Raw genomic sequence first — 18,371 nt, 5'->3', positions numbered from 1 at the left:
GAGAGAAACCCATTCAGGGCCACACGTTGACTACGACCAGAGAGGAAGTCCGCCAGCCATGCGTGGAGATTTCCATGGATACCAAAGGAGGAGAGTTTGGTGAGCAGAGCGGGGTGCCAGACCGTATCGAAGGCACGTGAAATGTCAAGGGAGACGGCTCTAATTTCCTGTTTGGCGTTGAGGACCTCCATCCATTGTTGAGAAAGCAGAAGCAGCATGTCCAGAGTAGAGTGACCAGGTCTGAAACCAAATTGATGATCAGAGATCAAGCCATTGGAGAAGAGGAAAGATTTCATATCTGAAGCAATGATGGATTCCATGACTTTACTGATAATTGGGAGAAGGCTGATTGGTCTGTAGTTGCTAGGATCTGTTTTTGAACCTTTTTTGTGCAAAGCGGTGATGTTGGCTGATTTCCAAGCAGATGGCAGATGACCTTGAGCAAAAGAGAGGGTGAAGAGAACAGAAAGAGGGAGTGAAAGAGCGGAAGAACATTTTAGGACCCGTGGGCTGATGCTTCATCTGAGCTATCACTCAAACTGATTAAGAAAGAGCTGTCAATAAAATGCAACCTGGTTCATTAACAGGATGGGGATAATCTACCTGTCCTACCTGGTCCGGTCTACGTGTTATGCTAGAACACTCATTGTGATTGACACTTGATCACTTCCTTTGTTACATGAGGTTGATCTGAATGACTTTGGGGTCTACCCTTCTCTTGCATTTACAACTCAAAACAAAATAAAACAAGTAGAGCTACATTCAAAGTAAATGCTAAATAAATAAATAATAATTGTAAAAGAATTTATTTATTAATCAATTGGCTAACAACATATTTAAACCACCACCGTTTCACCTGAATCTGTAACCTTGTGAAAATTAATTAATTGGGTGATTATTCGATTTATTAAATAATTAATTGATTAATCAATAAATAAACAAGACGACGTCATGCAAAGCACGATACTTGCAAAAGCCGCCCCCCACCCCCAAGAAAAAAATTCCATCGATACAGCAAATTGTCCATTTCATCAAGATTAAAATTGACAATCTTGATCAAAGCTCGGGTCAACAGGAAGAAAAGTGACGATTTTTCAGATGAAAAATGATGATTTTATAAGGTTGACCTTGAGTTGACCTTTGTTCTTTTGACCTCAAAAATAGTTAGTTTCCCTATTTCGTGACTCAATGTGCAAATGCTGTTCAACTTTCAAGTCAATCGGAGGAAAATTGAGGATTTTAAAAACTTGGCCTATGTTGACCTTTTGGCCTATGTTGACCTCAAAAATAGTTGGTGGTTGAATTTATTGACCGTATATGTAAATGCTCTTAGGATTTCAAGTCAATCAAATGAAAATTGGTGATTTTAGAAATTTGGCCTATGTTTACCTTTTGGCCTATGTTGACCTTTTGGCCTATATTGACCTCAAAAATACTTGGTGGTTGAATTCAGTGACCAGATATGCAAGTTCTCTTCAAATTTCAAGTCAATCGGATGAAAATAGAGGATTTTAGAAATTTGGCCTATGTTGACCTTTTGGCCTATGTTCACCTCAAATATACTTGGTGGTTGAACTCAGTGATCAGATATGCAAGTCCTCTTCAAACTTCAAGTCAATCGGATAAAAATTGAGGATTTTAGAAATTTGGCCTATGTTGACCTTTTGGCCTATGTTCACCTCAAATATACTTGGTGGTTGAACTCAGTGATCAGATATGCAAGTCCTCTTCAAACTTCAAGTCAATCGGATAAAAATTGAGGATTTTAGAAATTTGGCCTATGTTGACCTTTTGGCCTATGTTCACCTCAAATATACTTGGTGGTTGAATTCAGTGACCAGATATGCAAGTCCTCTTCAAATTTCAAGTCAATCGGATGAAAATTGAGGATTAAAAAAATTTGGCAAAGTTGGTGACCTTTGGCCTATGTTGAACTTTTGACCTTTTGATCCCCAAAACAATAGGCTTCTCAATTGGGACGAACTATAGCACTTTGTGAAGTTTCATGATGATCGGTTTAGAATTGTGACCTGTAGGCTGGTGACAAACAAACAGACAGACAGACAGACAGACAGACAGAACCACAAACGCAACCGACCAATATACTTGAAAAATCTTCGATTTTGCAAGTAAAAATACCATTTACATCCAAATCACTTGGTCACTGTCATGTCAGAATATCAGCTTCCTAGCTCAAATGGTGCCTGAGATATTGACCAGATGAGAACGAAAATAAATAGGTGACAAATAACGAAAATAAATAAACAATAATCGTAAAATAATTAAATAATTAATCAATTGGCAAATAGAATATCTAAACCACCACCGTTTCATCCGAATCTATAACTTTATAAAAAAAAGTAATTAATCAAGTCATTAATCGAATAATGAAATAATTAATAAATAAATTAAAAATACCCTTCACAGCCAAATCACTTGGACATTGTCGTGTCGAAATATCAGCTTCCTCGCTCAAAAGGTGTCTGAGATATTGCCCAGATGAGAAAGGAAATAAATAAGTACTTAATTAATTGATAAGAATTAATCAATTAATTGATTAATCAAAAAACAAAAATATAACCTTTTTGCCAAAGCACTTTCTCACTATTGTGCCAAAATTTCAGCTTCCTAGCTCAAAGGATAGCTGAGATATCGCCCGGACAAACAAACAAACAAGAAAACAAACAAACAAGAAAGAAAGCTGGGTGAAAACTGAGTACTCCCTTTCAGCGCACGTCATCGCCGGGCCCCTTCGGTTCTCGGCGATGACAATAGCAAAGGAGCGTTCTACAAATGCATGCAAGGAAACTTCAGAAGAGAAGTTTAGTGAGGGGGAAGAAAGTGTTAGGATCAATCTCGGATGTGTATGTTCGACAGTCCTCCAATTTGACCTTAAAGCGACCCACGATGCGATCTTCATCAAGACTTGTGTCGTCATCCTCAATTTTGCCTCGGAGCAGGCTGAAAGTGTGAAGCCACTCCTCGAAGTTGTCAAACTCATTTTCCAGCTCTTTGTCATACACCTGTGGGAGAGGCCATTTGTCCGAACAATGCCCAAACTTCTTGACTCAAGAATAATCAAAACCGAGCTATGGTAACCTAATCATTATCTGACACCATCGTCATACATTTCACATTGATGACATTTGACGATGCTTAAATAAAGGCCAAAATGTATTTACCTTAAGCTCTTCCAATTTCATCTTGCGTTTTACTTCCTTTTCCGGACCTTTTTGTTTTTGATTGTTCTTGCCCAACGTCTTCGCAACTTTTCCTTCTGAGGAAAGACCAATTTCGTCTTTATAGCCTGCAGAGATAAATCCAAATGGGAAACAGCTTGAACACACACACACACACACACACACACACACACACACACACACACACACACACACACACACACACACACACACACACACACACACACACACCAAATAATAAAACTGATTGAGAAAGCAATGGAGCTCTGGAATACCACATTTATATCACAGCACTCAGAAGGAAATATCGGGGGGTGAGGGGGCTGGGGTAGTAGGTGGAGGTTGGGGGTGAGGGGGTGGGGTAGGACAAGTGCGCCAAATACCAGATGTGAAGATATGGTGTGGGATCTTTCAAGGAGATAGTCTTTCCACCATTTTGTTTTGTCTGGCTCTGGACCCATTAAGTGACCTCATCAATGAACAAGGACACGGATACACTCGAACAACCAATAGACAAACATCCAAAGAAATAGGAAAGGTGACACATCTACTATACAACAACAACAACAACAACATGCATTTTAAGGCCATTTTCCCTGCTAGAGTGGGGGTTAGCCTTGCGGTCCCCATGACAATCTTCTCCATTTTGCCCTATTTTCTGCATATCTCCTTGTTAACCCCTTGCCCGCATTTCTTCTTCCACCATCTTTAGCCAAGTATTTCTTGGTCTTCCCGGTCCTCTACTTCCTTCTACATTCATTTCCATCACTCTTCTCAACCAGTCACTTTCATCCTTCCTCAACACATGACCAAACCATCTCAACCTGTTCCTCTTCACAGCATCAATCACAGGCTCTATTCCCATCATCTTTCGAAATTCATCATTTGTCTTCCAAATTTGCAACACACATCTACTATACATGGATGATATAAAGCTCTTCTCGCCAAATGACAAAAAATTGACGTAACGACTAAAACTAGTAAAACAGTTTTCCGAGGACATTCAAATGGAATTTGGAGTAGACAAGTGCGCCAAGTGCACATTTGTACAAGGTAAACCAACAAAAACAGCCAACACAAAAATTGACCTTGAAACAACAATACAGCAGTTAGAAAATGAAGCATCATAGAAAAACCTCAGAGTAGAAGAGAGCCACCAAATATGTCACAAACAAATGTGCAAAACAATCGCCAAAGTATACCAACGTACGAACGAAGCTGATCCTGAAAACATACCTCTCCCCAAGAAACAAAATCAAAGCCATAAAGCCGCTCGCAGTATCAGTGTTCCAATATAGCTGCAGAATAATAAACTGCCGCCAATCAGAAATCAACAAGTTAGACATCAAAACAACAAAACTCCTTAACATCCACAAAATGTTTTACAAAAACCAGTGCATCCCAAGAATGTACCTGCCGAGACGAGAGGGAGGGAACTCACCAGGTGCACAGAGCAACAAGTGTAGGACTAGCTGAGTATGTGAAATGCTCAACAGACTATAGGATAGAATTTGTAAACAAACATTAACACAACAAACCTGAAAAAGTATCCCTAACTCACCTTGTAAATAATTTCCAAAATTGGTGCAAATAGAAGATGCCGCACAGGCAAATAAAACAGCAACAAATACAGCCCCAACAAGAGCAAAAAAAAAGGCAAAATAAATAAAATAAATATCAAGAAATATACACCAACAACTGGGAGAATGAAAAAAGAGCAGAAAAATACAAAAAACAATTGGACAGAGTGGGGATAGACAAAGAAGGCTCATTTGAATGGCAAAGAAGAAGTCAGCTCAACTGGGACGGAGAACAAATCATAATAAATGCCCAAGATCAAGGACATTACACAAATGGATTTTAAAAGTACTAGCCACCTATTTTCAGGATGGAAAATATACATACCTGTACGAAGTTTTAATTTAAATCCCTTCAGCTGTTCACAAGTTCTAACAATTTTACCTGACATGACCTCTGACCTTTGGCCGTTGACCTCAGGACCCCCAAAATCTAAACGATTAATCTTTACATCATTATACATATAGGTACCAAGTTTGAATTAGATCCCTTTAGCCATTCTCAAGTTATAGACCTATTACAGACTTTGACCTTTAACCTTTGACTTCTTGAACCCAAAAACGAATCAGTTAATCTTTACATCATTATACATACGGTACCTGTACCAAGTTTGAATTAGATCACTTCAGCCATTCGAGTTATAGACCTATTACAGACTTTGACCTATTGACCCCAAATTGTACCAAATTTGAATTGGATCACTTCAGCCATTCTCAAGTTATAGACCTATTACAGACTTTGATCTTTGACCCCAAAATATAATCACTTAATCTTTACAATATTATACCTACCTGCACCAAGTTTGAATTAGATCACTTCAGCCGTTCTCAAGTTATAGACATATTACATACTTTGACCTTTGACATCTTGTCCCCAAAATCGAACCAGTTCATCTTTCCATCATTCTACATAAGTCTACCAAATTTGGTCAGAATCCCATCACTGGTTCACAAGTTATCGCAGTAACAGTATTTTTTACCTAACATGACCTATGACCGTTGCTCTTTGACCTCGTGACCCCAAGATGTAATCAGTTAATCTTTTCCTCATTATACATACCTGTGCCAAGTTTGACTAAGATCCCTTTAGCCATTCTCAAGTTATGGTGGTAATGAAAACCTATCACGGACGGACGGACGGACAGCCGGATGGACGGACAACCTGAAAACATGCCTCTGGCGACTTCGTCGGCGGAGGAATAAAATCTATCAGAACAACCTTACACACAACAACACAACAAACTATGTAAAGTGGCATATCAACAAAAAATTATACACCCAAGTACCAGAAAACTCAGGGAAACACGAACCAAGGGCAATCATTGAAAATGAGGATGCCATGCTCACGTACGACCTGATGAATCCATCGAGCGTGAATATAGAAAACAAAGTGTTGCGTCCGGACATTGTACTCGGGAACAAGAAAGAAAAGACAGCATTGATGATTGAGCTATCAGTATCCAGCGATTTTGGCCAAAACAAGGCAGAAATCAAGAAACTGACCAAATACCAGGACCTCAAAAATGAGGGCAAGAAATCTTGGAAGCTGAAGAGCATCAAAATTGTACCAGTGATTAATTGAAGCAACAGGAATGATGAAGAAGTACCTCACTGATATTTAAAAAACCATAAATAAATAAAAAAACCATCGTGATCCCATACCGAAGAGGAGGTGGATACTGTTACAGACACGACTTTGATGTTAAGGTGGGCCGAGCGGAATGGCCGTCGTGTCCGCACAAATTACCCGATTGTACTCGAACGTCGACGAAGCCGCGCTACGCTGGCTCAATAGGAAAGAGAAGACACCCGGCTGGGTTATAATGACACAATACGACACCAGGGGTTCAGTTCTCAAGACCTCCGGAGGAGGTTATATTAAGGCGGAAGGTTAGATTACAACTACAAGAGGTACATCATAGGAAGACAGGCACTTAGACACAACCTTATATTATTCCCGACAGACCACAGAGAAACAGGACAAAAACTGACTCACACGGGGATTGATGGCAAGGAAAGCGGGTATTCGATGGCCAGCACAAGGTGCACCTTGTGCTCAGGGACAGGATGGCGCGGCCCAAAAGATGCAGGAGGTCTCTCAGCGCTCGAGGTGGCGTCTTGTCGTCTCAAGCTGGGGGCGCATCTCACGTCACGTCCGGCAAGCGGCTGCGTATATCCGGCGGGGAGTGACACGCCCTCGGCTCGTTAGCTCCGCCCAGATGGAATCGGTCCGCCCTTCTTATTGGGTGCGGGGGGGGTTTACCAGGCTCCGCCCTTGACGAGGAGCTGACAGCCAGCCCCTTCGTGGTAACCCCGTGGGGCGCATGGATAATGGCGGCTAACCGAGCCGGAGGGAGGACGCACACTCCCCGCGCGCGCCGTTGTTGTAGTTGTTGTTGTTGTTGCTGTAGTTGTTGTTGTTGTTGTTGTAGCTGTAGTTGTTGTTGTTGTTGTTGTAGCTGTAGTTGTTGTTGTTGTTGTTGTTTGGGGAAGAAGATGGGAGGAGGTATGGGAAGGTCCTAAACTCACTACTGGTGCCATATAATCACATTCTGGTGCAACGAAGAGTCATAATTAATGGAAACGAGGCCTTAACTGACATAGATTAAGAATAACTAGGAAGATGTCCGAAAGTTGTCTACGTGTGGTGCGGTGGACCTGGGCACGACATTTAATGGGGGAATAAGGGGAAGGTCGGCTCTACTGATTGTTATTTACATGCAATGGGACTAGGGAATGGGGGACTGGGGAAAGTTGGGGAGTATTGGAGAAAATAGGGGAATATTTACAAGCGGATATGGAGGCCAAATTCCATATTCGCAACATTGCACCCTTCTCTACCCTCGGGGCGTCCCGACCCGATAAATTTTTACCTACTTTAGTGTGGCACGCAATGTAGTTCCCTCTACTATTAACTCTACCCTGAGTGCGACAGTTTTACAGATATTCACAAATGAGTAAATATGTCCCCCTGCGACGTTGCACCCTTCTCCTCACAGAAACACACCCACAGGATAACCGAATCCGGAAAGAATTCTCAAACTAAACATACAGCCGGTAGGGAGCATTATTTACAAGACTATGCTGCTATTTACACTACGATCCAGGACCTGTTTTTGGAGGAACACATGCAGATGTTATGCATAGAGAGAGCGCGCTTGCCAGCATCGATACACCAACCCACGAGTGCTCTGTGGCCGACGGCCTTTAATAACGTGCAGAGCACCCTTCCCGAGCATCAAAAGCACCACCCCACCACCAATCGGTGCAGTCACCATTGTTCATTGGAATAAAAATAAATTCGACAACCCCTAACCCTGCAGGTGTCTCTTGCTCTTCTTGTGGTGCACTTGGTGTTAATTAACAGTGGTTCACCTTTATGGCATAGGTGCCACGTTGACCCATAGGTCCTTCCACGGGTGGTGCTTGGCCGCAAAAGAGCTGCGGTCCATTGTGGGTGGCCACAAACATTGCGGTCCATATGGTGTATCGATCCAGGCAGCCAACAGCGAAAGTGCAGGCCCACAACTGCGTAGCCAGCACCTCTCTCTCCTCTCTCTCTACCCCAAAGCCAGATCCTCGGAGGTGGGAGACAAAAGAAGAAACAAGTGAGTAAGGTGGTAAGGGCGCAAAAGTGCACGCAATATAAGGTAATGCACACTGGGGGCACATGGGAACCAGGTGAGACAGGTACGTTCCTATCGTACGCCCCCCCCCCCCACCAGGTAACCTACATGGCCCCTCCCTTACCCCTTACTGTATCCACAAAACACAACACTACCCATAAACATCTACTTTACAAATCAACAAACATCCCTACTGTCTTCCCCGTTCCTCCCATAAACCAAATTCGTCTTCTCTCCCTCCTAACCAATCAAATTTGCCATTTTCAACTCTCATCAAAATTTGCCATCTCCAACTCAACATCATAATTTGCCATTACCAATTCATCATCAGTCCCTCCTAGGGAGGGAGAGATGGAATCACCCCAATGTCTCATCCACGTCGTGATGCGTCTCACAAATCCACACAGCGATTCATCTCCTGCAACAAAACAAAGAAAACACAGGTGTGGAGTCATCATCATCACCACAGGTAAGTGGCTGCGTATGGTGCGACAGGTTCATCAATCCTAACTATCTCCTAAATGACTTTAACAACTTTACACTACCCGGGGTCTCTCTCCGGCCAAACCATTGGCCCTCTTACACTATGGGTTCTAAAAACCAATTCCCATTGGCCAAACTGTGGTGCTCTTCAATTTGGGGTCTCACTCCCCCGATTCATCTCCCGGTGCCCTCGCACAATTTCTGGGCTGCGGCGTGTACCTCTCCCAGTGGGTCTACCCACCTGCACACCTCCACCACTGCAGTTGCCTCCGAGCTTACCTGCTCCTTGCCCTAACCTAACTACCTGGGGAAGGCCCTCTGGCACTCTCCCCACTCGGTGCCCTCTCTGGCACTGGGCTACCCGGGTCCATCCTCCGGATCCTCGGGCCCCATCCACAACTCTACCGGCTCCCAGAGCCCACCTGCGGCCTCACCTGGCCGACATCCTCACAGTGGTGGAGTGCCCAACCAACTACACACACTAACAGGCTACACGCCCAGCCATTTCCACAACACTAATGCACCCATCCACAACACCATTCTGCAACCGCACCACAAATGCCAATATCCAACCACAATTTACCTGTACCCTCTACCTAACACTTACACTACCCGCCCCGGGTACTCGTGAAAGGGGTCCACTCTTCCCCCATCCACACCTTCGCACCACGCACACCACTCCATACCACTTACTCCAACTCTCTCCACACACCTGTACTTGCACCCTGTGCTCTCACACCTGGTGCCACCTGCACCCTTCTCTCCCCAAGCGCATTCGCGCTGATCCACACACTCACTACTCATACACGGCTCCACACACCTGTCCAGTTGCACACCTGTGCAATCACACCTGTTCAATTCTCACACACACGGCATCATCTCAGCTAACTACTCCCTTCTGAAACTTGCGCTTCCCAGTCGTCCCTTTAACTATTGCGCTCCCTCGTCATTATAATCCACACTAATCTACCTGCGTCCCCACTACAGGTATCAGTCACTAACTAATCTTAACGTTACCTAATGTCAATCTTCGCTAGATCCCTACACACCATATCCTAACCCACCCGGGCTAGTTTTCACTGCCATACACCCCATAAGCTATTGCTCCTTTGCCCCCACATGGGAAGGATGGTGGATTTGCCATCCCACCACATCGGGGGTCTCTCACTATCAATTTTGCACGTCAAATTTCAACAAATCAAAAATTTGCCAATCACTACCCATCATCTGCCAATCACTACTGCCAATCCCTTGCCAATCATCAAATTTTGTTTTTCTCTAATTTTGGGTCCAAAACACTAACCTCATCACCCAGTCGACTCACTAATACCTCTCGGTGCGCCAATCCCTGTCCAAAGCCCGGCTTCGTAAAGCCAAGCAATGGATGCTGGTTGTTTTGTGCCAGCGGCTGGATGCGTCCGGCACTCGGTGCAGGGACGGGGGCTTACCCGGGCCGAGATCCCACGCATCACCTCGGCGTGGAGCCATCCAATGTCCCGATCTCGACCTGCCGGCACGTCTCAACAAAACGTGGTCGCCATGACGACCCTTCCTATCCAGCCGCCCGCTCCGCCTAGTGGAGCACGGACGCGGCCGTTCAAAGCGAGGACCGGCACGCACCGAGGGCCCGATTCGGCTAAAAGTCGCTCTAACCTCTAACCCGTGTAACGTCGATGCTTCACCTGGACGCTTACACCCCGCAGCCCGTTCCTTGCTCACACATCCAGCTGTGCCCATGCTCCTCGTACCTTTCCTTACACACCCAGGTACACTCATTCCACTCACAGCCTTGGTCACACACCTGACCACCGAACACTTTGGCACACATTCGTCGCTCGCACACCTCACCAATACACCTCTTCGCGCCCCCTCCTCGGTCACCTCCTCTGTGACAATCACAGGTGTGCTCTCATTCGCACACCCAACCACGTGCCTCACCACCAACTCCAGCGTGCATTCCCACTCACGCTCTACCATTCCAGGTGTGCATCCTTCCATCCCAGGTGTACATCCTCGCTCACCTGTCACAACTAACTCACGCTCCATGTCACTCTCACTACTTTCACCTCCATTCCTGACAGCGCACTCACCCTTACTCTTGACAGCACACTCTTTCCTCATGCACCTGTCCGTCACACACCTTTCTCGCGCACACTCTCCCGTTACACCCTCTGTAACACTCACCACAGCTGTGCATTCTTCCTTGCCTTTGACAGCGCACTCTTTCCCCATGCACCTGTCCGTCACACACCTTCCTCGCGCACACTCTCCCGTCACACCCTCTGTAACACTCACCACAGGTGTGCATTCTTCCTTGCCTTTGACAGCGCACTCTTTCCCCATGCACCTGTCCGTCACACACCTTCCTCGCGCACACTCTCCCGTCACATCCTCTGTAACACTCACCACACCGCGCTTCCATGTGCCCCCTCGCACACGCGCTACGACCGACTCACTCTCGCCAGCACCCTCACTCCTTGGCACGCACTTTTTCCTCACACACCCCAGAGTCGGACTTTCTCGCACACCTCCTCTTTCGCACACCAGACCTGTCGCACACTTCACCAACGGCCTCTCACGAACACCCGGGTCTATCTCGACCCCCAAGCCTATTAAATCCCCTGGCGCATCATACGCACGACCATATTGGTCACCACTTACACCGGGTCCTCTTCCTCTTCGCTTCTCCTCCATCACCTGCGAATCCCTCATCCGGTTAATGAGCACATCATCACGATCCAAACACAGACTTTGGACCAATTCTTTTATCTCCTCTTTTATTTCTTTCTTATCCCCTCTCCGTCGCTTCTTAATTTCGCTCATCCCTTCTTCCACTTCTTCTAATTTGTGCTTCACCTCTTTTATTCCCCGGTACGTCTCCTCAAGCTCGTCCTCCAAGGCTACCTTGACCGTTTCCAGGTGCGTCCTCACCTGCCGGTCCTTCGTCTCCATTACCTCTATCACCTCGTCCAACCTCGTTGTCAGTCCCTCACGTACCATCTGACATTCCCTCTTTGTCGCTATCAAGTCGTTTTTAATTTCTTTTTGTGTCGCCTTTAAACCTCCTAATACCGCAGTGTTCCTTTGAACCTGCTCCACTAACTCCGTCTGTCCCACCGTCAGCTGCTCCACCTCCTGCGTCAGGTCCTCTATGCCCCCTTGTAACTTTACAGTCCCCTTTCTCACCTCCTTCTCCATGCGCTCCTTACAGTGCCTCACCTCCTCGCGCACTCCTCCGACCTCCTCACTCACTCCTCTTCTGATCACCTCTCCCATCACTTGCATCTCCTGCCCAGATGCCACCCTCATCTGCTCCATTTCCTCCCTGTGAGCATCCAGTTTGGTTTCTACCCCCATTCTGACCCCCTCTATCTGCTGCTCCATTTGTTTAACTTCCCTTTCCGCTTGGTCCCTCATGTCCCTCAATTTGCCTTCCATACTGTTTTCTAACCCCTCTAACCCATTTTTCACTCCCTCTATCTGATTCTCCTGGGCAGCCATTCTATTTTCTACCCCCTCTAACCCCTTTTGCATCCCTTCCATTTGATTCTCTTGAGCGGCCATTCTGTTTTCTACCCCCATTAACCCATTTCTCACCTCTTTTATCCCATTGTCTAACCCCTCAAAATTATTGTCTAACTTCTCACCGGTACCCCTCGCTTCGTCCCTCATTACCCCCATTTGGTTCCCCATTACCCCCATTTGGTTCCCCATTACCCCCAATTGCTCACTCTGAGCATCCATCCGGTTCCCCATTTGTTCCCTATCAGCCCTCATTCCCATCATTATTCTGCTTTCCATTTCTTCATTATTCTTGTCCATAAGGGCCTTCATTTGCATAAAAAACAAATTCCAATCCACCGGGGGCGCTGCCACGGTCGCTGGCGCGGTGATCAGCGAGGCGCCATTTTGCGCGCCCGCTTCTTCGTGCGTGACGGCGCTATTTTGCGCGTCTGCTACCCCCGCTGTTTCGCTCTCCTCATGTCCCTCAATTTGGTCCTGGACCGACCCTGCTTCACTCTCCCCTACCGGACCCCAGCCGTCTTGATCCGCCATAGCGCGACTTGCAAAATTCGAGTTTCGTAAAACAAAACAAATTTCGGCCGCTCCAAATTTTGACCAAATTTTTTTTTTTTTCCTCTATTCGTTTTTTTTTTTTTTTTCAAAATTTGGTCGGGCCTCGAATCTCACTCCCGACACCAATTGTTACAGACACGACTTTGATGTTAAGGTGGGCCGAGCGGAATGGCCGTCGTGTCCGCACAAATTACCCGATTGTACTCGAACGTCGACGAAGCCGCGCTACGCTGGCTCAATAGGAAAGAGAAGACACCCGGCTGGGTTATAATGACACAATACGACACCAGGGGTTCAGTTCTCAAGACCTCCGGAGGAGGTTATATTAAGGCGGAAGGTTAGATTACAACTACAAGAGGTACATCATAGGAAGACAGGCACTTAGACACAACCTTATATTATTCCCGACAGACCACAGAGAAACAGGACAAAAACTGACTCACACGGGGATTGATGGCAAGGAAAGCGGGTATTCGATGGCCAGCACAAGGTGCACCTTGTGCTCAGGGACAGGATGGCGCGGCCCAAAAGATGCAGGAGGTCTCTCAGCGCTCGAGGTGGCGTCTTGTCGTCTCAAGCTGGGGGCGCATCTCACGTCACGTCCGGCAAGCGGCTGCGTATATCCGGCGGGGAGTGACACGCCCTCGGCTCGTTAGCTCCGCCCAGATGGAATCGGTCCGCCCTTCTTATTGGGTGCGGGGGGGGTTTACCAGGCTCCGCCCTTGACGAGGAGCTGACAGCCAGCCCCTTCGTGGTAACCCCGTGGGGCGCATGGATAATGGCGGCTAACCGAGCCGGAGGGAGGACGCACACTCCCCGCGCGCGCCGTTGTTGTAGTTGTTGTTGTTGTTGCTGTAGTTGTTGTTGTTGTTGTTGTAGCTGTAGTTGTTGTTGTTGTTGTTGTAGCTGTAGTTGTTGTTGTTGTTGTTGTTTGGGGAAGAAGATGGGAGGAGGTATGGGAAGGTCCTAAACTCACTACTGGTGCCATATAATCACATTCTGGTGCAACGAAGAGTCATAATTAATGGAAACGAGGCCTTAACTGACATAGATTAAGAATAACTAGGAAGATGTCCGAAAGTTGTCTACGTGTGGTGCGGTGGACCTGGGCACGACATTTAATGGGGGAATAAGGGGAAGGTCGGCTCTACTGATTGTTATTTACATGCAATGGGACTAGGGAATGGGGGACTGGGGAAAGTTGGGGAGTATTGGAGAAAATAGGGGAATATTTACAAGCGGATATGGAGTTATCGCAGTAACAGTATTTTTTACCTAACATGACCTATGACCGTTGCTCTTTGACCTCGTGACCCCAAGATGTAATCAGTTAATCTTTTCCTCATTATACATACCTGTGCCAAGTTTGACTAAGATCCCTTTAGCCATTCTCAAGTTATGGTGGTAATGAAAACCTATCACGGACGGACGGACGGACAGCCGGATGGACGGACAACCTGAAAACATGCCTCTGGCGACTTCGTCGGCGGAGGAATAAAATCTATCAGAACAACCTTACACACAACAACACAACAAACTATGTAAAGTGGCATATCAACAAAAAATTATACACCCAAGTACCAGAAAACTCAGGGAAACACGAACCAAGGGCAATCATTGAAAATGAGGATGCCATGCTCACGTACGACCTGATGAATCCATCGAGCGTGAATATAGAAAACAAAGTGTTGCGTCCGGACATTGTACTCGGGAACAAGAAAGAAAAGACAGCATTGATGATTGAGCTATCAGTATCCAGCGATTTTGGCCAAAACAAGGCAGAAATCAAGAAACTGACCAAATACCAGGACCTCAAAAATGAGGGCAAGAAATCTTGGAAGCTGAAGAGCATCAAAATTGTACCAGTGATTAATTGAAGCAACAGGAATGATGAAGAAGTACCTCACTGATATTTAAAAAACCATAAATAAATAAAAAAACCATCGTGATCCCATACCGAAGAGGAGGTGGATACTTTGGTTTCTGGTGATTCTGTTCCACCTCCTGAAACCCACAAATGGAGATAACCAATGGCGCGCGCATGCACACACACACACACATGCACGCACGCACGCACGCACACACAAAGTTATTTTCACCTTCTATGCCTTCAAAATCTCTCTCTTCCTCTGTCTCCTCCACCAGCTTCTGATGCTGCAAAATAGCGTTGAGATGTATAATAATCTCATTGTAAAACATTCTGTGCTGTAACTTCCTGATTACTTAAGCTGGTTTTAAGATTGTAACATTATCACTGTTAACCTGCATTGAGCAGTGGTGTCGTGGAGAAATGCAGTAGATGTTAACTTTCGTTATCAGTTTTGCTTAAGAGCAAAGCATAAGAAAGATTGGGGGTAAAAATCAAAAAGATACAAGTTCAAATTACATTTATGAAGCACTTAATGCAATAGTTTCCAAGCGCTTTACATGTTAAAATTAATTATAATTGTACAATAACACAGCATTAATGAAAATCCATTAAACAGTAACCATTACACCACTAAAATTGCTACTACTTAAAATCACATGACATTGTACATAACTATTTCTCATTTAATAAACAATAAATGTATACGAATTGCATATACACTATAAATAAACAAGTACATATTACTATCAATATACAATAAAAATAAATATGATCCCCCTTACAAATAACTTAAACTACGGAGGAGGAGGGCATTGTGCCCATCAAGCATGTGTATTGGTTGCCAACCTGTGGTGTTTGTGCATGCTCTATACTTATTAAATGCTGAGTCTCAAGTAAGGAGCAGCAAATACCATTTTAAGTCTTTGGTATGACCCAGCCAGGGTTCAAACCACCAGATTAAGGGCAGACTCTCTAACCATTACGCCACTGAGTCTGCGGTACATGCAAAAATGTGAAAATGAAATAATTAAGCACAATTAAAAAAATGTTTAAAGTCTAGTTTTAAATGTGGCCAATCATGGGGCATCACGCACATGGATGGAGAGGTTGTTCCAGATATTTGAGGTATTTGCGATAAAAGTCGTAAACATACAAAGTTCAATCACCGCAGTAACTGTGAGTGCGGGGTCTTTGGTGCCATTCACAGTTGTGCTGTGAATGTTGAGTGTAGTTTGATGGAAGATATTGTTATGTTTTTGGGTTAGGGATGAAATACCTCAGTCGAAATAGAACCGCGGAGGTTTAGAATGCTCAGTGTCGCGAAGAAGAAGAACCCACCACAATGTAAATTAAGTTAGGCCGACTGTCCGGGTAAGATCGTATATGTGTCTCCATACGAGGGGTGGAGCTCTGCTAATTAGGTAGGGCTTAAGGATAAACCCCATTGTGCAATTGCCGTGATTTTTCCCTTTGTTGTTATTGCATCACAAAGGGCCGCCACAATAACTACAACAATCGCACTGTAAATGGATCCATTCACCCACAACACCGGCAGGGCTTGCAGACCCGAACATTTGCCTATCGGCAAAGGAACCCCGCCCAGCCGAACATTCCTGAAGGACCGTTAGGCTCCGCCTTGAAAGACCGGAATTGACAGGCCACGCCCCGAGCTTCGTCATTGGGCGTCAAGAATTTAGTTACACTCATTTCACTCAGTTTCACTCAGTTTCAGTCCTCAGTTAGAATTATTAATTTCTCATTATTATTAATTATTAATTATTAATTTATTAATTATTAATTATTATTTATTAATATTATTATTAAATATTATTAATATTATTAATATTAATCAATATTATTAATTATTAATCCTCAGTTAGAATTTAGTTTCACCTCACCATTTATTTTGTTTTTATTACTCTTGCATTTATCTTCATTAAACCCATTATTTATTGCATTTCTTTGTCGTGCCTGTATATTCATTTCTGTGTCTGTGGGGATCGGATAACCCCTGCGTGTGAGTCCGATCAGATAAAGCCTCCAGCCCTCCCACTCGCGCGAAAATATAATACCGCCAAGTTGGGTGTACGCCTCGGAGTTAATCTCGTTTTGGCCATCCGTCACCCTAAGGTCTTCATTACAGGGTCGACACGACAAAATGGACACTTTCAATACGAGAAGTTCTGTGACTTCAAGCAAACCGGCAAATACTTTAAGGAGGAAACCTGAAAAAAATTCGACCAATTGCAACCAAAAGTGCAAACCTGAACTCACAGTGCTTCAGGAAGCAGATGGAAAATTGAGACTGTTATTGTCAGGAATATTGACTTACATGAGACAGACTATGCGAGCTCAATCAGAGACTTCCAAGTTCATGAAGTCCATCTCTAATTGAGTTTGGAGAGTTACCTTTATTGGATGCCTTTTACAGGGAGTTCAAGATTCGAGACATGTCTGTAGTTGCGATTTTCAGGCAAATCTCCAGATGGTTGTCGATGAGCTTGTATCTGTGGCTGGACTTATGAACTTCATTTGTGAGAATAACAGCTCGCATGCATAAGTGCTGCGGAACAGTGAAATATTCTTCAGTGCAAATGTCATTCGGCTTGGACATTTGTTTCTTGGGAAGTATTTGCTATAAAGTCCTGAATTTGAACATCTTGAAACTTCAACTTCAGATCAAGTTCCACTCGTAGCAAAATGGGAATGGAACTCCTGAGTCAGGCCAAGCATCCAAAACAGCAACCTGGGATGCTCAAGTCATTGCGATGTGTCGTAATGTCGACAAGGAAGGCCAAATCAGCCAGCCACTCTTCATCTTGTAATTCCACCATTGGCTTCCCTTTCCTATCCATGAAGGTTGAAACCTCGCCCCTGTGATCAAATAATTGCTTCAACATTTTCCACTTACTGAGCCAGCATACACCAGAATGATAGACGAGATCTTCCTCAATCAAATCCATGCCATCAAGGAAATCTTGGAACTGGCGATGATTCAAGGCCTAAAGCTTGAAGAAATTGATGCAGGTACCGACTGGGCCCACAACATGCTTGATGGATAACATGCATCCCCAGATCTATGCCTCCTCACAATTCTATCTCGGAGTTCTACGGACAGTTCCTTGGACTTTATGGAAGAATTTCTGCTCTGACATGCACCGTCAACTGTGGTGCCTTACATCGAAAGGTGTGTTTTTTTCTAAATAATTTCCAATCAATTGAATTAGCCACAAGTTGACTCCAATGAGGTTGTGCAGACATCTCAAGGATGATCACAGGAAATTGGATGCACCTGAGCTCAATTTGGAATGCCGTAGCAGAGGGGTTGAATACTTATTGAAGGCACTGAGTGTATGTATGTATGCATGTATGTAATTAGCTGTGAAATGTGCCAGTTTAAACACAATTATCTGTTTATGATAGTGTTACATATTTATGGGAATGTATGTGAATTACTATTCAGGTCTTTGCTTATCAATGTGTAGTCGATTAAGGGTTGTTGTGGTTGGAGGGTCAGGAGCCCTTCTGGAAAAAGAGA

At 44.7% G+C, this 18,371-nt stretch overlaps 1 protein-coding gene across 1 annotated transcript in view; it reads right to left on the bottom strand.

The window, feature by feature from the left end:
• The window catches only part of OTOF (otoferlin), a 132,585-nt gene that overhangs the window by 39,092 nt on the left and 75,122 nt on the right, over window positions 1–18,371 (bottom strand). The window contains exons 27-29 of the mRNA XM_078767717.1: window positions 15,063–15,117; window positions 3,183–3,307; window positions 2,892–3,023 (exon numbers count right to left, since the gene is read on the bottom strand). Of these exons, the coding sequence (XP_078623843.1) occupies window positions 2,892–3,023; window positions 3,183–3,307; window positions 15,063–15,117 (312 nt within the window). The remainder of the gene's footprint in view (window positions 1–2,891; window positions 3,024–3,182; window positions 3,308–15,062; window positions 15,118–18,371) is intronic.

This window comes from Myxine glutinosa, chromosome 13, assembly GCF_964187855.1.
Source record: "Myxine glutinosa chromosome 13, kmMyxGlut1.1, whole genome shotgun sequence".
In the NCBI taxonomy this organism is placed as follows: Eukaryota; Metazoa; Chordata; class Myxini; order Myxiniformes; family Myxinidae; genus Myxine; species Myxine glutinosa.
Note: the sequence above shows the minus strand (reverse complement) of the source record. Positions and strands in the feature narration are given on the sequence as shown.